The sequence below is a fragment of the Myxocyprinus asiaticus genome, chromosome 3 (assembly GCF_019703515.2).
Source record: "Myxocyprinus asiaticus isolate MX2 ecotype Aquarium Trade chromosome 3, UBuf_Myxa_2, whole genome shotgun sequence".
NCBI classification, from domain to species: Eukaryota; Metazoa; Chordata; class Actinopteri; order Cypriniformes; family Catostomidae; genus Myxocyprinus; species Myxocyprinus asiaticus.
In genome coordinates, this window is record NC_059346.1 from 66,871,936 (window position 1) to 66,895,779 (window position 23,844).

The 23,844-nt window shown below is 39.0% G+C and overlaps 1 protein-coding gene across 2 annotated transcripts; it reads right to left on the reverse strand.

Moving 5' to 3' along the window:
- Positions 1–7,628: 7,628 nt before the first annotated feature.
- Positions 7,629–23,535, reverse strand: LOC127422664 (PH and SEC7 domain-containing protein 1). 2 transcript variants are annotated; one of them, XM_051666442.1, is made up of 14 exons: positions 23,403–23,535; positions 22,314–22,817; positions 21,878–21,962; positions 20,098–21,259; positions 19,942–20,022; positions 19,680–19,851; positions 15,498–15,587; positions 14,612–14,655; positions 14,351–14,523; positions 13,619–13,689; positions 13,268–13,413; positions 12,946–13,090; positions 10,512–10,658; positions 7,629–8,846 (listed from the first exon to the last, which is right to left on the reverse strand). In XM_051666442.1, the coding sequence occupies exons 2-14, from the start codon at positions 22,686–22,688 to the stop codon at positions 8,562–8,564; spliced, it is 2,976 nt and encodes a 991-aa protein (XP_051522402.1). In that variant the 5' UTR covers positions 22,689–22,817; positions 23,403–23,535; the 3' UTR covers positions 7,629–8,561. The 2 variants fall into 2 exon arrangements, with proteins under 2 accessions (XP_051522402.1, XP_051522410.1); XM_051666450.1 differs by lacking the exons at positions 21,878–21,962; positions 23,403–23,535 and having other exon boundaries at positions 7,641–8,846; positions 22,314–22,459.
- Positions 23,536–23,844: the final 309 nt, after the last annotated feature.

A 23,844-nucleotide genomic window follows, 5' to 3' on the forward strand; every position in this document is an offset into this window, starting at 1 on the left:
CAGCCCGCTGACTGATCTCACTAAAAAGGGAGCTCCAGACCCGGTCCAGTGGACGGAGCAGTGTCAACAGGCGTTCACGCAAGTTAAAGCCGCACTTTGCGGGGGGCCGCTGTTACATTCACCTGACTTCTCTCTCCCTTTTGTTTTACAGACAGATGCTTCAGACAGGGGGCTGGGGGCTGTGCTCTCGCAGGTGGTGGGAGGGGAGGAGCGCCCGGTGCTGTACATTAGCCGTAAGCTCTCGTTAAGGGAAACTAAGTACAGCACCGTGGAAAAGGAGTGTCTCGCCATCAAGTGGGCGGTCCTCACTCTCCGATACTACCTGTTGGGGCGGGCCTTCACCCTCTGCTCGGATCACGCCCCACTCCAGTGGCTCCACCGCATGAAAGATACTAACGCCCGAATCACCCGTTGGTATCTGGCTCTTCAGCCGTTTAAGTTCAAGGTGGTCCACAGACCGGGGGCGCAGATGGCTGTCGCCGACTTCCTTTCCAGGAATGGGGGGAGTGGTAGGCAGGCCGGATGTCGCCCCGGCCTGAGTCGGGCGGTGGGGATATGTGGCAGCGGGGGCGTGGTCAAGCATCTCTCCGGAGAGAGAAAAGCGGTAAGGGCGCTTACACCTGAGCTAAATTATGTATAACACCTGTCTCTAATTTCAGTGAGCACGGGGAGAGCGGCATAAATAGAGACACACCGCAAATAGGAGGGGGAGAGAGCCTGGGCACGACAGACCCGAGCAAGAAGCTAGGAGTTTATTTACAAACGTTGAGAGTTTATTTTTGTGAAGCGGTGTGCGAGTGATGATTAACTTTGTGCTGCAGAGAGAGAGAAAATAAACTATAACCTGAACCAGGAAAACTGCTTCTCGTCTCCTCTTTACAATCATAATGCACTGATTTAAGACCCAGTCACGCCATATGATGTAAATAAACCAACAATATATTGTATTTCAAAGTAACAGTTTAAATTGTGTTGTTTTATCATTGAAAGGTCAAAAACGATTTGAGCACAACCCCATTTAGCCCGTAGCCCTGTTTCGATTGCAAACGCCTTTATCAGTCTTCTGTCGGCTGGAGATCCGGAGAAAACCCCGATCATTTTAATGCATGTAACCCCTTAAAAGCCTAATTATGAGCCTTTGCTGTAGGCCTACATGTCAACAAGTTTAGTTTTCATTTTTACTCACTAAAGGTGTAAAGACTCTCCTGATCTGTCACAGCTTTACTGAAAACACTTTAACACTTCAGCTTATGTAAAAATGAAAGTGTCTCCAACATGGAGACAAATATTACACAGAATCCCTCCTGTCATCAACCTCAAAAATGTCTGCCAGCAATGCCAGCTGTGCCCCCATGACCACGACTCTCAAACCTCGACACCACTGGAATTCAGTAAAGACACAGAACAACTAGAATGTGGCTGTAAAAGCAATGATAATACTTCCTCCCTGTCTCTTTTCTGCCTCATTCACACTGTTAGCCCTCTCTCTCCTTCACCCAGGGTGACTGTAGTCCTATTAGCATGGCACTTGGGCTGTCGGTTTGCCAGTAATGAGTCCAGCAGCACAATACGGGCACCGGGCTGGAACAGCTGAGAGAGGACAAAGCATCTGAAAATGGGGCTGCCGCAGAGGGCAGAGAGAGAGAGAGAGAGAGAGAGAGAGAGAGAGAGAGAGATTTGAGTCCAGGAGTGTGTGGGCATGTGTTACTGTCATCACAGGAGCCAAAAGAGAGGCAGACAGGGGCCCTTCAAGAGCTACAGCCAAAAAGGCAGCTCGCTGTTTTGTGTGCTAATACTTCAATCATCGTTTACTCTCTGCTGTCCTGGACCGTTCACCTGGAAACTTTGCATTTGTATCTTGGACTGAGACATTGGTCATCAACAAACGCAAAATCCCCTTCAGGATTGTCGGGTAGACAATATTTGTCTGTCAAAATAAATTAAGAGATGGTGTCAGCTGAAATCATGAGGTTGTGTCTCCTTTATGTGTGAGTGAAGAGGGTCATTGTAGTTTTGACAGAAGCACTTAACTCAGACTGAGTGAATGAAACAAACAGCCTCATTAATAGATTTCACCAGCACATAGATCATTAATGTAAACATGGTCAGTTTATTACATAAAATTTGCACCCTTTTCAAAGACAATTAATTAGTGATCATTTCTCGTGAGCTCATTGTCCTGAAATAGTGGGGTTAGATGTGGACTAGAGAGCATTCCTCGAGTGTACAGATCCAACCCTGAATGACAGCAGGTTCATTATCCAAACATATCGGTATGTTAAATTTGAGAACTACTATAGACTATAGACCATTTAGTTTGGCCAAATATTCTATACATTTTTCAAAAACTGTTATTTACCTAGCAACTTTTTGACTTAACTAAACTTAAATTGACAAAATTGGAATAGTCATCGATGAACAGATTATTTTTCAAAAAAATTAACATTTTAAGCAGCCAGATGAGAAAGATACTCGCTCTTTTTTAATTTCTTGAAAGATCCTCAAGTACATATAATTGAAAAATATTGAAACAAAACACTTGTTTTCAGCATTTGTTACACAGTCACCTTAATGTGGGTCAATGATTCACTTGTTAACATCTATAACAAAATCCTGAAACATACAATAACAATAATAATACATTGCATTTATATAACGCTTTACATTGCAAAGCAATCTCAAAGCACTTTACAATAGGATAAGTAAAGGGGTAGGGAAAGCCTGTTTGAAGAGATCGGTTTTTAAATCCTTCTCGAAGACCTCCACATAGTACTGAGAAAGCTCGATCACCCTTGGTACAAAGTCTAGTTCGGGGAACATGGAGGGCTGTGTTTTGGGTGGTCCTTAATCAACGTGGTCTGGACCACTATGAGTTCGTTCAAATACGAAGGGCCCAAGTCATGTAAGGCTTTGAACATAACCAAGAGCATCTTATTGTCCACTCTAGACTTAACAGGAAGCCAATGTAATGATTTCAGACTTGGAGTCAAGTGAAGTCATGTGCAGATATAAGAAGTCTGGCCCTTTAAAAATAGCTGTCTGTATAAATCAATGTGCTTCTCATTTACTTGTCTCTCATGGGTCATGTCAGACATCTTGAGCTGAAACTGTCTGTCTGTTTTCTGAAAATGTAGTTATTTTCTGCATGTCTTATGAGAATATGAATATCTGGAGAAGAAAAGAGAAAAGATGAAAAAACTGAACACAGATATGCATGAAGCCTTCCAGTCGAATGAGAACAAGAGTTTTGCATTTATTTTAATACATGAATTCTCATTTTGACTGGGAATCTGTAAAACGCGCATCAATATACAGTAGGGTCTAAAAGTCACCACTAGTGAAAATCTGAAAATATGATTTATAATATGCTTTAAGATGTCAGCCTACATGTAATTTACACCAAGCAATGTACTACAAGCTACAAGCATATTCATTTGGGCAAAGTGGTTAATTAACTGAGGTGCAGCAAGCTAACCAACTAATCTCTGATTTAACTATGCCTTCATGCATTAGCTAGTTAGCCTGCTGAGCTCAAGTAGGAACAACTTATTTGCCCAACGTTAGGTAACTGTTATCAGACAGCAACATAGATGGTACATCAAACCTAGATAAAATATTTCTAATATCTACCTTGTAAAATTCACAAGAACATTGATACCTTACAATGTAAATGTATTTATATTCCCATATTGCCAACTTTGGATACTGAGTGAGATTTTGATGTAATGGCCAGGGCCGCATTAATGAACAGGCAAATCATCGTTCAAGCACAGGGGGCCCGTGCCCGTGGCACCTTAATGTGTCCCTGGACATACTTAATACTAGTAGGCCTTCTGTCTTTAATTTCTAACACCAAAACAAGACCTAATCCAACCCTACAAGACAGTTTCACAATTTCAAAACACCCATACACTATGACACAACCAGGGTTTTTCCTGGGTCCAAAAATGGTCTTCAGTGGTGTCTGAGGTGCCAAGCTCACCCACAAGCTCAAAGTTGGTTGGTTACATAATTGCAATTAATTACTAATTAACAGAATTACTAAACTGCATTTCATTTTAGAATTTTACAATTATTCTTCAAAATGCTATGGGAAATCAAACTAAATTCACTTAATTTAAATAAGAGCTTGTTTTTATATGGCTAGTTATAATATACCTACAGTATGAGTGGGCCACTTTACTGAGCTGGGACTGTTTCCAGTAATAATGTTTGTGTCCTTTTGAAATATTGTTTTCATGTCATCAAGCTCTTGATCATTTATATTAAGTCAAATCTTGACATATCTGAAGGTAAACAGGGCCAGTTTGTTAGAACAGCAGGAAAACTATAACGGTTCCACCTGCTGGCCGGAGCAGGTAGTTTTCAACCACTGGTTATAAATGCGAGGGCTTTAAAATCGAGCTGATGGTCCTTTCTGCAGTGAACTAAATGAAAGCACAAGTGATAATCCACCACAGGCAGTGCCCAATGCTTTTCATCATGGAGAGATGGAGTAACTACTGGGCGAAGATAGGCAAAATCATAAAACATATTTTCTTTGTGAAGTGAAACGTGTGTGAATCAGCAAAAAAGATCAGGGGCTTGTGACAATACATCAGGGGCTTAAGCCCCTTAGTCCAAACTGAGATGCCCCTGAGCCACATGCTCACTTTACTTTCACAAACCAACACAACAAAAGACTGCTCATGAAAAGAGACTTTTAAACAGAATCATCCACAAGGAAGTTAGATGAAGAACACAAATGAAGATTTTTAGGAGAATATTTCAGCTCTGTAGCTCCATACAGTACAAGTGAATGGAGACCAGCACTTTGAAGCTCCAAACAGCACAGGCAGTCAGCATAAAAGTAATCCATACGACTCCAGTGTTTTAATCCATGTCTTCAGAAGTGATATGATAAATGTGGGTGATGAACAGATCAATATTTATTATCTTTTTTACTATAAATCTCCACTTGTGGTACCTGTTTAGTTGCACTCTCACATCTGAATGTTGAAGTGGAGATTTACAATAAAAAATGACTTATATATTGATCTGTTTGTCACCCACATCTATCATATCACTTCTGAAGACATGGATTAAACCACTGGAGTCTTATGGATTACTTTTATGTCTCATTTATGTGCTTTCTGGAGCTTCAAAAGTCTGGTCACCATTCACTTGTATTGTATGGAGCTACAGAGCTGAAATATTCTTCTAATAATCTTCATTTGTGTTCTGCAGAAGAAAGAAAGTCATACACATCTGGGATGGCATGAGGGTGAGTAAATGATGAGAGAATTTTACTTTTTGGGGTGAACTATCCCTTTAAAGTACAGTCATGCTACTCTTTAAAAGAATTAGCTACACTACAAGCTACTAATAAAAAGTAGCTAAATACATTGAAGCTATTTAAAGAAGAAAATGTTTTTAGACATATAACAGTTGGATGATATTTAATTCTGCAATCAGTTCAAATACAGTATGTAATTAGTGTGATGTTCCCTTACAAAAATTAATCATGGTTTTATTACAGATATTTGTAGTAAAAACCATAGTAACCACAAAATGAACCATGGTTACTACAGTCATGATTACTACAATGTTACTATAGTAAAACCATTTCGTAAGGGTTAAACAAATAGGGCGACAGCATTAAATTGAACATAAATGTGAACTTAATACACACTATTAAAACTAGAAACGGCACTTTTTATATAACTGAATTTAAATGTTGTGAAAAAGAGCAGCAATTAACCAAATATTTGGCTTTAAAAAATAAAAAAATAAATAAAAGTGATTCAGCAAATCTTTATCTATTCAGTTAAATGATTCAGTTTTCCCAGCACTACATGTGACAGAGAGAGGCCGGTTCAGGTGAGTTTGTTTGATTACCCCCTCAACTCCATTGCTGCGTTCACAATGTGACGAAGTGTTTCGTGATGTTACTCGCTGGAAAATGAAGCTCGTTGCTGGAAAAGACACACTACTGTGGAATTAGTTGGTAGTGTCACTACTTTTAGTTAACTTCTTTCCAATACTGCTTTAAATGGCTTTGCTATTTGTATCTGCTAAATGCTATATATCTCACATATCTCTATCTGTGAAGGAGCTCAAACAAACAACACAAGACAAACTCAGTGAAGAGATGAGGTGAGAGCAGTGCAGAAGACTGTGAATGTAAAGTCCAGTAATGATGGAGAAGATGTGAGAGAGATGAAGGCCTGTCACAGATGACATGATAGTGAGATATCAGTCAGGTTGAACTGTGATGCACCTCACTGATCTCTGCCTGCATCACCCCTGCCTAATGATGGACTACACTCTTGAAATGGAATACATAGACTATCAATTAACTGCCAACAAAGCCTTCATCAGCCAACTAACAAAGAACAATGCATCAATGTGAACATCTGCAGTTAATCCAGGATGGACTTCAAAGACATTAGTCATTAATCTTACAGTTCATACAAAATCTTTGTTTTAAATACTGACCCTTAACACTTACTTAGTTTAATAATGTTAAACCATGACTTGCACTATACATAATTAAGTAATATTGGCATTATATTCATTTAGTCAGAGGGGAACTGGCCCCCACAGTGAGTATGATTTCTCCCAAGGTTATTTTTCTCCATTAATCAACATCTTATGGAGTTTTGTGTTCCTTGCCACAGTCACCATCAGCTTGCTCACTGGGGTTCTAAATATAATTATTATTTAATTTTCTATTTTTATACTCAATTTACAATCATATTTAATCAAACTACACAATGATGACTCTAAGACATTATAGATATTACAGTTTCATTTTCTGTTAAAGCATGATTTTCTGTAAAGCTGCTTTGAAACGATGTGTGTTGTGAAAGGCGCTATACAAATAAAAATGACTTGACTTGACTTGACTAGATACAGATATAAAAGTGTCTTATAAGAAATTAGAGAAACAGGAAGAGGAATGATGTCTGGAATTTTTGTGATAGATCAAGCGAGAAATGAGATGGAGGTGGAGCAGATGTAAGTGTTTGACAGGACCCTTAATGAAGAAAGCCCTCCACTTGCCTTTTTAATTATTCAACCAGGCCTGACAAGCAGCTACAAAACCCTTCAGCAGGACGAAAACAACAGGACGACTCAAAAGCACCATCCACTGATGTCCACAGACGTGACGCTCCAGCAGCTCTGGTCATGACCTCCATCACCCAACACAAGTGTACTCGCAGCCGAAGGGCAAAAACAACATGACTCTCCAAAGTCTCAACAATCTGCGTGCTTCAATATGACATCTACGTTATTTTAAAGCTTAAGCATGTAACTTTTTCAGTGTTAAATTTATTTATTTATCCCAGCTTAATATGCAGAGACAAATAGAAGTTAGCCATTCGGAGGTTAATTTTTTCTCGAAAACTGTAAACACAGTGTCTCTGTGGCACTATAAAACTGATATATATAATCAATAACACTGACTCAACCAATGGCGTGAGTTGGGGGCGGGACTAACTGTTCAACAGACGGGTGTATTCAGAAAGCTGTTTAAAAAAAAGAAAATCTTTATTTTTACAATTCTGTTTGGTGGCACAGAAATGACTCTTCAGCTTTACGGTTACTTAACATCAATGATAGTATTTTTCTAACACTTTATTTTTATAAAATGTTTTGAACATGATTCCATTCAATGGCAAGTTTATTTCAAGTAATTCAAGTGCAAAATAGTTTGCCTGTCTGTATTTAGCAGTATATTTGTATGCAGATGTCTGAATCTAACAGGCGTTTAGTCATTTTTGGAGTCTCTGAGTGTTTGATTGTTTTTCTTCACAATCTGTTGACATGTAAACAGCATTTATCTGATATTGTCTTTTCAGATCTTTATCAGGTGGACACATCCTGTGTAACAGCACCGCCCGAGGGCTCAATCCATCAAACATCTCAGCTCATCTTAATGGAAGGTTCTTCTTTCAATGAAAGGATATGAGATGTTCACAAAGACACAAGAGCCATTCAGCAACGTAACTCTCAATAGTCTCTTTATCGCAAAAATATTACATTTCTTCAACAATTTTAACAGTTTAAGACAGAGAAAAATATAACAAGTGACAAGTGTTTTTTTTTTATTTATTTTTTTTTTTTTATCAAAAACACAAATGATTCCAAATTAAAAAGCTGTATCCCTTCATCATACTAGCATTCACACTGTTTACTATCAGTATCTGCACATTTCTGTTGATGTCACAATAAACTGATCCAAAATAAACTGTGATGGTTAGGACTGAGGTAAGAATAACTGATCAATTGTTTTCCTTCATTCAACCATCTTGTGAAACACCTCCCTCTTGTGGACAATATGAACAGTGTCAATTGAGGAAAGGTTTGTGCAAAAAGTCTTTATATAAAGCATTATAAAATAGAACTGTTTACATTTTTTTTAACTTGCATGGAACATTCTTTATAAACTATTATAAACTACATTTTTAATTAAAACTTAAAAAAAGGAAATTAAATGTAAAACGTTTCAAGGATTCAAGTGCTTCCATCAGTTTCTGTAACAGTCCTGACACTGTAAAGGCTAAATGCCTTATTTTTCAAAGCTCTTTGTTATGACGTGGAATTATGATCTTTCGATAAGTGCGTCGCTCTGAGATGTTGCGTCTGACTTTCACGACAGGTTGAGGAGGCGTTTCTAACTCCAGAGACGGACTCGAGTGAGATCTCTTCATTCCAGCATCAGTCTCGTCCTGATCTTCATCCATCACTCCTCTCCACACTCCTGCATCAAACATGCTCAATTTGTCTCCAACGGATGATTCAGACGTTTCTACGGTCTGCCAGGCCTCCAGCATTTTAACATACACTTCATAACGAGACTTCTGCAGAAAAAAACATGAAACAGCTGCATTTACTTACACAGAGCACATTTACATACATGTTCATACACCGATTATGCTTAATAAGCCAAAAAGGCATGTGGTCATGAAAACGCATTTAACGGTTTTTGTTTATCGTGTAAGGTCATAAACGGTTTAAGCAAAAAACTATCGACAGGTGGATTTTTGCCCATTACTGTATTTTGCTCTGCATATTAACACCTTTACTGACATTCTTACTGGCTTATACAATGTGCGTATGTGTTGTGCGCACAACTGTTTACGTTTTGACCTCACAAGCAGAGAATACAAAAACGAGTTTTCCCAAGGGGGTGCAGCGTAACTGTTGCTCTCATGCCCTAACATGAACGTGCACTGGAGATCAAAGGTCAGTGAACATTTCACCAAATAAAACATTCAATTTCAGTTATCGAATGCTTTCATAACAATCATGAGTCTCATGGAATAATTTATTAGACTTCTGAATTATATTTTTGTGTTTTTTTTTTAAGCTTGAAGAGGTGGTCACCATAAACTGCCATTGTATGACATCATTGAGCACAACATTTCTTCACAATTTCTCCCTTTGTGTTAAGAAAAAGAAAGTCATAGAGGGTTATAACAACACAGGGGTGAATAAACAATGACTGAATTTTCATTTTTGGGTGAAGTCTCTCTTTAAGTCAAAATATTGTATGTTTTATTTCCATATCATTGAACATAACCCAATTATTGGTCTACTTCCATCTGAATGATTTTTGATTGTTGGTCTATGTACTCATGCATCAGACGACACTTTTGGAGCATCTCACTTTCATAAAATGTGCATATGCATATTGTCATCCAGACACAATACTACTGCATTTCACAATACTATACACTAAAAAGTGAGACTGTGAATATTGTCTGTTCCAAAAAGAGATAGCTTATTATAAAAATATGAATTACTTTGCTACGTTCTCTGTTTATTTTTATGTTAGTTAGGTTAGAGGTTTAATCATCAGTTAGATCTGAGTTTTTTTTTTGTTCTTTTCTTTCCTTTGGTGTTACTTGAGTCCCTTTTCTCTTGGGTTAATTACTTAGAATATATTGATTCCAATTGTACATATTTGTATATATTTTTGCTTATTGTTCATCTTTATTATTATTATCATTATATCTTGTTACACTTATTTTCACTTATGTATAATAAATCACTTTTCTTTTTGGCATTACTTTGTTTTTTCATTGTCTCTTACCACCACCATCACTCCAATTTATCGCAATCTCAATGTTACCTCTTCTAACCCTAGACCAAATTAAGAGGTTGTAACTTTTAATGGGGGCTCGCCCGGGATAGATAATTACAAAATATCCCTGTAATTGTGATAATTGGCGTGTGTGTTGGTGGTATGTTTGTCTTGTTTCCTAGTAAAAATATCAAAACATGATCAATTCCCTGAGAAAACACCTGAGAAGCAAAATTGTGTAAGATTGACAAATATACTTGTGTTATGCAAAAATCGAACCGATCTTGTGCAATTTTGCTTCTCAGATGTTCAGGTACGCACTTTTCAATGCCCATTTTGTGGATCCGCAATGCTTATGCATCAGAGCACTGGAGCATTTTAAAAAACAAGCACTTTTTGAAATAAACGTTACTTTCTATTGACAAAACCTCTTCCACACCTCATAATGTAAATATTCTTCTCTCTGTCGGATCTCCTCGAGTTCTCTGGCTTTGGTCTTACGTCCGTCGAATGCCGTCTGCTGAAGAACCCTCAAATCCTCCTGGAAACTGTGTAACATGGCTGCATGCGACAGCAGCTGTTTGTCCTGATCAAACACACACAAAAACAGCAGCATCATGTAAACAATCACAGATACAGTGAGGACTGATTCATGAGCAATGAACGGGATACTAGAAATTCCTGAGTTCATTGACACAGTCCTGCTTAAAAAAACATCAGTCCTGAAGAAGGACGTTACAGGACTGAAGGACTGCAGACCTGTCACTCTCACATGTGGCCCTCCAGAAAGCTACCAGAGATGCTGTCTAGTCTGAATGTAGGGTGTGATGGTCTTTTGAGCTCTATTTGAGGTTCTCAGGGTTTAAAGCTCCTCGACTGTTCGTAGATATGATCATCTACGCTGTCGAAAGCTCTTGGAGCAACAGGAATCCAGACTGGCATGCAGGAGGTGAGAATGCTCTCAATGGCAGCTCTGTAAAATTGGATGGGAGATGTTCAGCTTTTTGAGTTGCTTTAGGACTTCTCAGATTATGGCAGTGATATTGTTCTCTTATTTCAAGCAGATATGGGGTTGAAAAAACATTTTGAGCCGTTTATTTCCAGGAGGAAGTGGGTGTTCTGCCTCTTCCTAAAGTCTGTCCTCATCAAGTCTTTATGGCCCATGATTTGACCTCCAGATTTACCTCCAGGGCTCTGTTCTTCAGATGGACATAGTTGTCGGTGATTTGGTCTACTGTAACGGCCCCCAAGTATTTTGATTTGTGGATGACCAGTATGTGTTTTTCAATAGATGATTGTTAAACTACTCCATATGGTCACACCCAATCCTGGTGCAGTGAATGCAGAAAGGTAACCTGCTTGTGGGCACCAATATCTGTGATCAGGTCGTTACAGTGGTATGAGTCCACTTGAACAGACTGCTTCCTGTCTGTTGAGAAAGCAAAAATCTGATGGAACATGGAAGGAGTTTTATGCCTTGAGAGATCTCCTCAGTCCTCCTGAAGTCCATCTGCAGATGAACGTCCTCATGACAGCCGTCCTCCTCATGGACTAATTAAACAGCATGCACAGCTTCTACTGATCCAGCAATATGGCTATGTTTTTCATATCGGATCATGTGCCACTTTGTTTGGGACAGACTGGGTAGTTGTGACATCACAAATGGTTAGCTTATGAATATTAATCAGGTTAGATTACAAAACACTACAAATTAAGCGGGTCGCACACCGGACAAGAAGCAACACGCCGCATCACAGGCATCGCACAACGTGTCATTAGCAGTCCAAAACAGTGAACATAATCACTGTACAGACAAAAGTTTCACATGAAGGTTTTTGTACTCAATGAACAAAGTGATGTCAATGAGTTTGCAGGTTAGTGTATGACAAAACAAAAAACCGAAAGATTACAAAGGGTGACATTTATTATGCAATTTCTCTATATGTAGCTGTAAGCAAAGACACTCAGAATGAGGGAAGGAGGGCACTGGGACAGGGAGCTTCAGGTCTCAGGTGAGCTTTTAATCACAAACTTTGGGTTAACAGTCACAACTGGCACCGTAACTTCTTTAGCTTCACAAACTCTATAGTGTCACAGGCTCCTAGTCACAGCCTCTTAATCATCACACAGTCTTTATCACAAAACGTCACAACTCAGTAGCTTCACCGTGAGACTCTCATGCCAGACTCTCTCTCACTCTCTGCTGGTGGTGTGGCTGCTTGTATACTGCTCTCCCCATGCTCACTGGAATTAGAGACAGGTGTTAAACATAATCTAGCTCAGGTGCAAGCGCCCTTACCGCTTTTTCTCTCTCCGGACGGATGCTTGACCACGCTGCCACAGTAGCCTAGGCTTTATTTGGTCAAACCACAAAAAAAGACAAACTTTTTCCTGAAAAGTGCCTAAACACAATGCATCTTCTAGAATCTATCCTATCATAAGTCTACGGAATGTCTCTTTGGGTCAGGTTTAATGGAATTTAATGGAAAGAATGTGAGTGGCGCTCAGTGATGTGGCATCATTTTAAGCAGCCCCTGAAGTCTTAGCTGGGCACATTCGATGGACGCCAAACAGTGATTGTGTACTTACATTCATAGAATACAATAGTTATGCGCTACCTGGACCGCTTTCACTATGTCGCGCTGTCTCCGTGTTTATATACTCGTCTCCCATTGAATGCATTTAAATGCGCTCTACAATACGGAATAGCCTTTCTGTGGACCACCCTCCAGTCCGGGCCCCACCTCAAGCCTGGGACAAAAGGTCCAGTTGTCCCCCCTTATTGGCGGCCCTGCTGAAATGTATCACTGTACACTGTCAATGAATAATGTCTCCTCACACCTGACCGATGTGTTAGTGATAAAGATGGTTACCAGTGTGAGGTTTGACTCAGCGGCGGGCAGGATGGGTCGACAGAACTTCTTCTGCGATCCGACTGCCGCAGGGAACGGTGGAGAGGAGTACAGCGCAGACACCAGGTTTATCCGTCCGATCCAGCTGTTCATCTGCTCTGTGGAACTAAACGAGACGTGATGATTGCTCAAATATAACTGTTAAAGTGATTTTAGATCAAACAATATCAAGACAAGTCATTTTTATTTATTGAGTCCTCATTGGGCAGTTTCATTGAAAAACGTTATTGAGAAACATGCCTTGAAATTATTTGTCTTTTAAAGTATCTGCACACACACTCACGCAGCCTCGAAGAGGAAGACCCTCCAGTCGGCCGTCTGCAGGCGAAACACATGAGGTCGTTTGGTGTAGTTGAGAGCACACTCAGTGAGAGCGTGATGAACGCTAACTACTTCCTCTGAACTCTGCCAGTCGATCCCATACTCATCCTGGACAGAGAGAGAGAGACTGCTCATGTTCAATGTTTTTATAGCATTTTATTATTTGAATTGATGCTTTGGCAATACTGAATGAGAAACATGTCAATAAAGCAGAAAGAGAGAGTTTGTTGCAAGAATCATTATTGTAGTCTGTCTGTTTTTTTTCACATATTATGAATATCCAAGATCAGTATTTAGCGACGAGTAAACAAACCTTCTGCAGGTAAAGTACGGCTCCCTTCAGCACACCATAAAACGTCTTCCAGCTTCGTTTCCCCCATGGAGCTGCAAATCAGTTGAGTTCATTATCAGTGTGTTCACCGCTGCTCGTCCAGTATTTTTACCACACCCACAGTCTCTGTTTGTACTAGAGATGGTCAGGATGGTCAACTTCTCGTCCAACAACAGGTTGACTAATTAATCTAGATTTGTTTTAGTGGCAATGCTTTAAAGCTGATGAATTCCTCACAGACAGTTTTAACGTGACGACAGCATCATCTGCTTTAGCACAGTAACAGCTTAACAGAAACGAGACTCTCACAGAAGTTGTGTCTCTAAATTCATCTGTTGCTGCAGCGCTTGTGTAAGAAATGCAGCGCCACAATTACTGTCAGACTTCTAAGCACCTGCTATCAGCAATATTCACATTATTATAATGCATAATCTGTGGGTCTCTGTTAGTTTGTGAGGACTATTATAGTTTTGGACAATAAAATATAATAGATATTTAGTGTATTTATTTGTTCAATACTGTATCTGTCAGTTACCCTACTGAGGGGCTCTGCTTTTGCTTCCATGTCCACTAAGAAAGATGGTCTGGTGAACCCTAAACCAGTCTATAGAGGGTAAGTCATTCAGACAACAGACTAGTTGGCTCTGAAAACATACAGTTGTGCACATCTGTCATTTGTACATCAGACCAGTGGTTGTACACACTGTAACTCACTGCGTTTTCCATCAATGTCCGCATGAGCTTTCCGTTTCAAAAAGCCTTTCTGGAACACGATGGCCTTTTTATTGTGAGGGAGATCCTGGAATGGGTTACTCTTCGATCGCAGAAGTCTGTCCTGCTCTACATCCTGCTCGAGCATCATGGATTTTGCTAGAACCTCTTCATCTCTAGAAACAGAGACAAACCAGATGAAACATCAGAGATTTAACTCCGATCAGAGCTTTAATGAAAGAGGTCAGAGGTCAGTTAACTCACATGGCCCACTGAAGCGCATTGCTCTTGATGGAGTTATAAAGACTCTGAAAGTGAACAAACAAACATGAATTACTAATGACACAACTGTGTACCTAAAACTGCAGTTGAATTTCACAGCACAATCAAAAGAAATTGAAGCCTATTTTTAGGACATTTAAGATTTTCAGCATTGTGTGAAATTATTGTCATGATAATTAGGTACATCAATATCTCATTCTAATTAATGTAATGTGTCCAGATGTTTTCCTCTTCAGTTTATTCATGATTCTCATTATTCTCAATGAGATTGTGATAATATTTTTTTTTTTTAACAGCATCAATTAAAGACAATAATATACACTAACATCTTGTTTTCACATTAAAGGTGCTGTAAGTGATTTTTTTCATGGAAAGGTATGCAAAACATTTTCCTACTCCCTTAAAGATGAAATAAGTGTCTCACTAGTCCCTGTGACAGCTTTAGACAAAAATGTGTCCACGGACCACGGACATTGACGCTTTTCACCTGTCAATCATTATGCTCCTTCTCACAGTATTGTAGTTGCAGTGAATTATTGAGGCTTAATGCCATTTTTATGCCATGTTGCTCATAACAGTTGAGGGCGCTATTTTGCTGCTGTTGTTTTAAACAACCGTTTCAGCTCATGTTGGTCTCAATAAAGCTCATTTGGCATCTTTGGAGTGCGGGGTTTTGGAAAGAGGGGCGTGGCTAATCCAAAGGCTCAGTCTTGTGGAAGTAGAATTCTTTTTTTAAAAAATAATAATAATTGAATTTCTTTTGATTTTGGGGTGAATTATGACATGCTGTTGACAGGTCTCATGAGATTCACCCAAATACACAGGAACATGAGAATAACTCTTAATAAAGATGATTCACTGTTCACACCTTCAGACAGTCCTTGTTGAAATTCTCTCCTCCGTTCATCCTGTCCAGATTGGACACAAATTCAGCCACAGACATGGGCTTGCCGACATTCTGAGGAAAAAGATGAAACAAACACAGTTTCATCTTACAAACACTGTAATCAATCATTTCAGATCAACAAAAAATTATGAGATGCTCTTAAAGTGCATCATTTCTGCACCACTGAATGGAATTGCAAAAATAAACATAGTATCAAACAGCTTTCTGAATACAGTCCCATCTCAAACTCACGCCACTGAGGGGTATTCCAGAAAGCAGGTTAAGTGACTTACCCGGGGTAAATTTAATCAGAAGAAGTGGATAACCTCAGCTTTCTGTTCCAAAAACTGAGGGAACTTTCAGGGTATGTTAGTAGCCATCGCATCTTACTCTCTGTACATAACCTGCTCCGGAGTAGGTTATGTTCCAGAGTTAGTTTATTTCAGGTAGATATTAGTACGTTTCAGAGGCCGTCAGCGCATGTGTGCCCTTTTAATAGCAGCACAGTGGGGAAGAAAGTTCAGATTACGCACAATATTATACTTCTAAAGCAATATTACGGTAAACTGCAATCTTTCTCACAAATCTTCTTTACTCCGGCATTTCCAGTCTTACACCGCAGATTTGCATTCAAAAGTGAACAAACTGTGTACATTGTGCTTTAACTTTTAATACTGTAATATATTTTAACACAGAACACACCGGAAAGTCCCCCACACTCTTCACTGTGAAGACAGGGCTTTATGTATTTATATTTAGCCCTTCTAATAAATCATTTTATTCTATAAATTTCATAGAATAAAACTATTATAGCACCCGCATTCTATTTACAGTTCCTTCAGTCAATGAATATTCATGTTATTTATAAAATGACATTCCATAGTAGGAAATGTCTGCCAATTAAAAACTCAAGCAATTAATCACTCGTTATTCTTCTTCACTAACTAGATAATGTGATAATTTCACAGACCACAGATTCACTCTAATTCATGTAGGCTACTGTATATATAAATGCACACATTTCCAGACTTGTTTATTACTTTATTATCTGAAATATAAATGAGACGTGCTGTCATTTAGAGTCACCCACAGTGCCCTCATTTAGCTGGTGGTCAGCTGATTCAATGAAAAGATGTATCTTTCTGATGCTCAGCCTCCTCTACTCCATCAGAAGCTGTACATGGTCCATCTCTAAATTACATTTTTGTTCTGCCTTTCAATAGGGACCCTTTACAGCTTCCTATTAACAAGGAAGAGATGAGTTACTTTTCCCGAATGCTGAGATCATGAACATCTATAATGTATAGTCAGACACATGATCTTCAATTAAAACAACATAATTTCATTCTGTAACAAGTTGCTGGAGGCAGATGGACCCTACTGTACATGACAACACAACATGACAAGTTTTAATGCCACATCAAATGAGAAAAGAACACAATGGACATGTAACTCCTATCACTGTCCACCTCTGTTACAGCAGATCTTCATCTTATAATGCACATGAATAATCATGTGTGGCCTACTAAAAACATTACATTAAATCTATGAAAAATGATGACAATCAATGACACCATCAGCAACTGTGGGAAATTAAAGGTGATATGATTCTAAGTTTTTAGAAACCCCAACTGGGTACATCAAATGGTATTAAAAATAAAGGAAATACATTCAGTTCACATGACATACAGTAAAATACAATTAGCATGCACAGATCATGGTAAATACCATTAAAATCAGTCTCATAAAATATATAGTAAACCTATAGCCTATTATCATAATATTAATAGAATATCAATGTTAATACTTATAATGAAGTTCAGTGCAAACAAATAACGTAACGGTCAACCTATTAAACATTAATATAGGCAAGAGAGGTCTAATATTAATGTTGAATTAAGCTTTTATATGTATGGTAAAACTTTATATTTTTATTCATTTAAAAACGCAATGATTCAGTATAATTTCTGTCAAGCAAACTCTCAGTCCTAAACCAATGTAGCTCCTATCGCTATTACGAGTGAAGAAGAAATAATGCTCGTTTGCAGTCATTAAAACTTCATGTTCTGCTTCACTGAAATATGGCGCGCCTTTCTTCTTAGTGTCTGTTTCCATGGTGACTCATGGATTCTGCGATCTGCTGAGAATGCCTTTCTGAGTTCACTGAAAACGCGCACAAACTCTGAGTTTCAAACTCATGGTTGAGTGAACTAACCCCGCGCAGGTGTTCTGGAACCCACATACCGCAAGTTTTGGGTTAATCAACCGAGAGTTCAGGGTTTGTCACGGTAAGTTAACCTTGCTTTCTGGAATAACCCTCTGGTCTCAAACTGTCGAGACGGGTCACTCAAAACAAACAAAGAGACACAATGTTTACAGTTTTCAAGAAAATTAACCTATGAATTACTTATTTATAATTATCTCTGCACAGTAAACTTGGATAGGAGAAAGTATTTTAACACTAAAAATGTTACAGTTGAAGTCAGAAGTTTACATACAACTTAGCCAAATACATTTAAACTCAGTTTTTCACAATTCCTGACATTTAATCATAGAAAACATTCCCTGTCTTAGGTCAGTTAGAATCACTACTTTATTTTAAGAATGTGAAATGTCAGAATAATAGTAGAGAGAATGATTTCTTACAGCATTTATTTCTTTCATCACATTCACAGTGGGTCAGAAGTTTACATACACTTTGTTAATATTTGGCAGCATTGCCTTTAAATTGTTTAACTTGGGTCAAACATTTTGGGTATCCTTCCACAAGCTTCTCACAATAAGTTGCTGGAATTTTGTCCCATTCCTCCAGACAGAACTGGTGTAACTGAGTCAGGTTTTTAGGCCTCCTTGTTCGCACACGCTTTTTCAGTTCTGCCCACAAATTTTCTATCGGATTGAGATCAGGGCTTTGTGATGGCCACTCCAGTACTTTGACTTTGTTGTCCTTATGCTACAACTTTGGAGGTATGCTTGGGGTCACTGTCCATTTGGAAGACCCATTTGCAACCGAGCTTTAACTTCCTGGCTGATGTCTTGAGATGTTGCTTCAATATATCCACATAATTTTCCTTCCTCATGATGCCATCTATTTTGTGAAGTGCACCAATCCCTCCTGCAGCAAAGCACCCCCAGAACATGATGCTGCCACTCCCATGCTTCACGGCTGGGATGGTGTTCTTCGGCTTGCAAGCCTCAACCTTTTTCCTCCAAACATAACTATGGTACTTATGGCCAAACAGTTCCATTTTTGTTTCATTAGACCAGAGGACATTTCTCCAAAAAGTTAGATCTTTGTCCCCATGTGCACTTGCAAACTGTAGTTTGGCTTTTTTATGGCGGTTTTGGAGCAGTAGCTTCTTCCTTGCTGAGCAGCCTTTCAGGTTATGTCGATATAGGACTCGTTTTACTGTGGATATAGATACTTATCTACCTGTTTCCTCCAGCATCTTCACAAGGTCCTGGGATTGATTTGCACTTTTCACATCAAACTACATTCACCACTAGGAGACAGAATGCATCTCCGTCCTGAGCGGTATGATGGCTGCGTGGTCCCATGGTGTTTGTACTTGCGTGCTATTGTTTGTACAGATGAATGTGGCACCTTCAGGAGTTTGAAAATTGCTCCCAAGGATGAACCAGACTTGTGGAGGACCACAATTTTTTTTTCTGAGGCCTTGGTTGATTTCTTTTGATTTTCCCATGATGTTAAGCAAAGATGCACTGAGTTTTAAGGTAGGCCTTAAAATACATCCACAGGTGCATCTCCAATTGACACCAATTAGCCTATCAGAAGCTAATTGGCTAATTGTCTAAAGGCTTGACATCATTTTCTGGAATTTTCCAAGCTGCTTAAAGGCACAGTTAACTTAGTGTATGTAAACTTCTGACCCACTGGAATTGTGATATAGTCAATTAAAAGTGAAACAATCTGTCTGTAAATAATTGTTGGAAAAATTACTCGTGTCATGCACAAAATAGATGTCCTAAATGACTTGCCAAAACTATAGTATGCTAATATTAAATCTGTGGAGTGGTTAGGGTTAGGGTTAGTTTAACCTAAGTGTATGTAAACTTCTAACTTTAACTGTACATAATTTAGCATTAAGGAATGACCCATTCTCATGTATAAGTCTCTGACTGTAACAGTAACATGAGACTCACTTGTCCGTGCAGGTCTGTGTTTAGCAGCATGAGAGCGCATGTGAGCGTCAGAACCGATTCTGCTGAGGAGAAGACATCCGGATTACACTGCTGGAATCGACTGGAGAAATGCTGCAGGACTCTCTCACGCTCCTGAGACTCACCGATCAAAACCACCTCCTTCAGAAATGACCTAAGAGTCATGACGCCAAAAAACATCAAAATAAAATCGTTAGCAGAGGAATCTCGTCATGAAGCTGAAAGAATAAATCTTGAATCCTACCGGAGCGCTTGTTCCAGACTCTGGTCAGTGAAGTCAAAGAATGTGAGGTACTCTTCCCCGACAGCATGACTGAACTCGTTGCTATAACAAATGCAAAGTTTTGATGAAAACACAAATACTTGCCTTGTACTCCATCAGAGCTGAGTAGTCACTTACTCTTTGTCCAGGTGTCGGACCACATCTGTACGCTGAAAACCGTCCAATCTGAAGAGTCTTTCAGCCAGTCGCTGAGCCTCGGCCCGGTCCACCAGCTCCACACCTCCATTAATATGAGGACACACAGGTACCTGGTTCTCCAGAACTTCCTGCACGTGTTCAGCCGCATCTGTCAGCACTGGAGGTCTTTTCAGGTCACTGGACTCAGACTGTCTGGTTACGGCTGAATGTTCGGTCTGGTCTAATGGTTTAATCTTTGATTGTACCATCTGCTCGGGGGGGTTCTCCTCATGTGGATGTTGTATCTGCTCTGAGGATTCATTCTCATCTGGACATTTGAACTTCTCTGTCTGTTCTGGTGACTGTATTTCTGGTTTATTGGATTTCATTGAGGTTTCATCTTCTGTTGAAAGTTCTGACATCTCCTCTGAAAGCTCCAAGTGTTTCGCCGCTTCTTTTGGCCCATCTTCTGCTTCTTCAGGACACAGTTTCTCCACTGAACTGACAGGTTCTTCTGCACATTTTGGTCCGTCTTCTTTGTTTAACTGTTCTGAGACGTCCTCTGTCTCTCCAGAATGTTGTGTATGTTGTAGAATCTCATTGTTCTGGTTCACCTCCATCACTGTAACAGATATGTTCATATCTTCTGTATGTCTCACTGGCTCTGGTGTCAGTTCAACTTCCTCTAGTTCCTTAAAATCCATAATAAGGTCTGATAGTTGCTCTCTTGGTTCTGTTTGGTCTGTAATGGATTCCTGTAGTTGATTAGACTTGTACTCTAATTGGACATCTAGAAGATCTGACGTTTCCTGTTCTAGAGGCTGGTCAGGTCCTCTAACCTGATCCAAGAAATTCAACTCCTCCTGATTATTTGTTCTTGTGTCTGACGATTCTCGATTTGTCTCAGTGCATTCTTCTGTACTTTCCTCTCTGTCTGAATCGGAGCTTTCCTGATGGGTTAAAGTCAGTTTGGGAAGGATTAAAACATCTACTTCCTTCTCTTCTTCCACATGTACACTCTCTTCCACATGTGAACTCTCTGGACCTGATTGAATCTCAGAGCCTCGTGTGTCCATTAATATATGAACACCATCAGAAGACTTAAAATTCTCCTCAGATCTGGATGTCAAATCTGCAGTAGAATCTGATGTCTGTGTGGTTTCTGAAAAACAGTACACACTTTTATATATTTCAGGAAGAACATTTAAAAGTTTTGGGAATGTTGTTGCTTCTTGTCTTTGCAGAAAAATTACATACTTTCCAGAACAACATCAAGCTGCTTAAACTACTAGGAATGTAACGGCTGAAGTGCATGTGGTCACATTTTAAAGGTTATGCAAAAAGACATTCAGAAACAACTTTTGAAGAGGAAGCCATTTCGATTGAGTCAGCGAACGTCCAACATTCACAGCTGACGAACACATGCCCGTTTCACAATCACACCATGACAACCACACCCCATTTTAACATTGTACCCCATACACAAATCTGATATATGGCCATATATGAACAGATATATAATTATTGTTCACATATTCAAGTATTTTCAAATTACACTAGTATTTGGGAAAATGTATGTTTTCGTTTTCGTATGTTACATATACGAAAACAGACATTTTTGATATATTTTGAAATGTATGTTCCAAGTCTGTACAAGTAAGTGATTTTTAAATCAGTAAAAACCATACATGTACATATACTGACATATATTGGATTTCTGCATGGGATAAGATGACATAAAGCACTTTTATGCAAAAAGCTGAGGTAATTCAGACGTTACCTTCGACATATGCAGATGGTGTCTGGATCTCGTCCTGTGAGGATTCAATTTGTGTGTTTATATCTGATTTCTGTGCATTACATGTCTACCGGAGGAAAAGCACCAGAACAGATTTCAAATTCACAAATATTCCAAATCCAACTGATATAGTGATTTTCTAATTCATTTTAAACACCATTGTAAGTTTGTCTAAAATGTGATGTGAAGTATAGGGATATAACGAATGAGCTGAATCTATACAAGTTTCCAAATCTTTAATTTCTTATAAAGTTCTTTATAACTTTTCCTTGTGAATAGGTTTCTAAATCAACAACATATAAAACCACAATGTGTAGTGAATGTACCCAAAACAGTTTTTAAATAGGATGAGGACACCAGTTCCTGATACAAACACAATGAGGAAAACCACAAAGTCCTTCCATTTTGACTAACATACCTGTGAAGAATCACTGTTTGTTAAAGTGACATCTGTTTGTGGCTCAGCTTCAGGTAGTACATCAACAATCTCTTCCTCACTTGGGATGTAACTGATTTCTGTGGACAGCAGATTAACTGTCCAGTTCATTCCAGAGTTCAGTTCATTCACAGATCCAGTGGATGGAGGTTCTGCAGAGGTTTCTGGGACATCCCACTGCACAGTAGCGTAAGAGAGAGAAGTGCAGGGCACAGTGACAGAAAACAATGAGACGCTGTGTTCGGACAGATCAAGACCATCACTGCTCGCCATCTCAGTTTCCTGTGTCATTTTCTCTATGTACTGCTTGGCCTCCAGGTATGGTTCAGATTCCTCATAGTCTGCCATATTATCCATAGTCTTCTCATTTAGATCCTCATCATGAAGACGTCACAAGGGTAAAATATTCAGTCTTTATATTCTGTGATGAGCAGCGCGTCCATTTTGAAATGGTTTCCTCCCACGCCGACATTCACTCACAAGACACTGTGATGAGAAGAAACACATATTTAATGTCTTTCTCATCATCGTTCAGTAGATGTGCTCAAACACTTCAGTCTATGGTGCATTAATGTGGAGACAGACAAATTACACAAATATTTCATTAGTTGTCATATCCACACCACAAAACCACCGCAATTTACAGCCATGTGCATGAGAATGCTGAAATGGCTGTAATAGAGGCGTTCTGTGAACCACATGTTTCTGCTGAGATGACAAAGACGCACAGGACACAAATACGTAAATGAACGATCACTCAATGCCAACAGCAAACATTAGTATCTATAAAGCATGTAGTAGTACAAGATGGATGGGAGGGTTGTTTGGGAATTATAAATTTCTCATGCTCTATATAAGTAAATGACATAATCAAAATCAAAGTTTACTGTGTTTAAACATCCCACAGAAATAAGTAATGAATTCATGTGTAAAGGTCATTCATAATGTAGTGGAGTCCTTGTTTGAATATTCACATTTGTCTTGTCCTAATAACCACTAAGTGGTCAATAAATACATTTGTATTACCTAAAGTGATGATTGTTTAAAATAAATGTAAAGAATGAAACTCACCTCATGAAACACTGAACTGTTTTAAGAGACTCACACGGGCGGATGTGATTGGCAATGACTTTTGCTCAAGCAGCTTTTGAGACACACTTACACTTCCTGACCACAAACAACCTCCACTGAGAGAGAGAGAGAGAGAGAGAGAGAGAGAGAGAGAGAGAGAGAAATACTGTTTGACTCAGAGTCAGTTTGAACTGTTTTCTTGCTGATAAAAACTGTCCAACATAGAATACTTCCTGTTCAGATCACCTCACACTTCCTGTGCTGCTGTAGAGACTGTTAGAAAGACAAATACATGACAAATTATTTATGATCAAATAAAAACTTTAAACTCTGTTAAAAAGAATATTAAAAACACAGACATGTTTGTTAAAGAGGTACTTTTACTGTCAGCACATCTATATGAAATGACGTTTCCCTGAAACACATTGTGCTACAACAGACA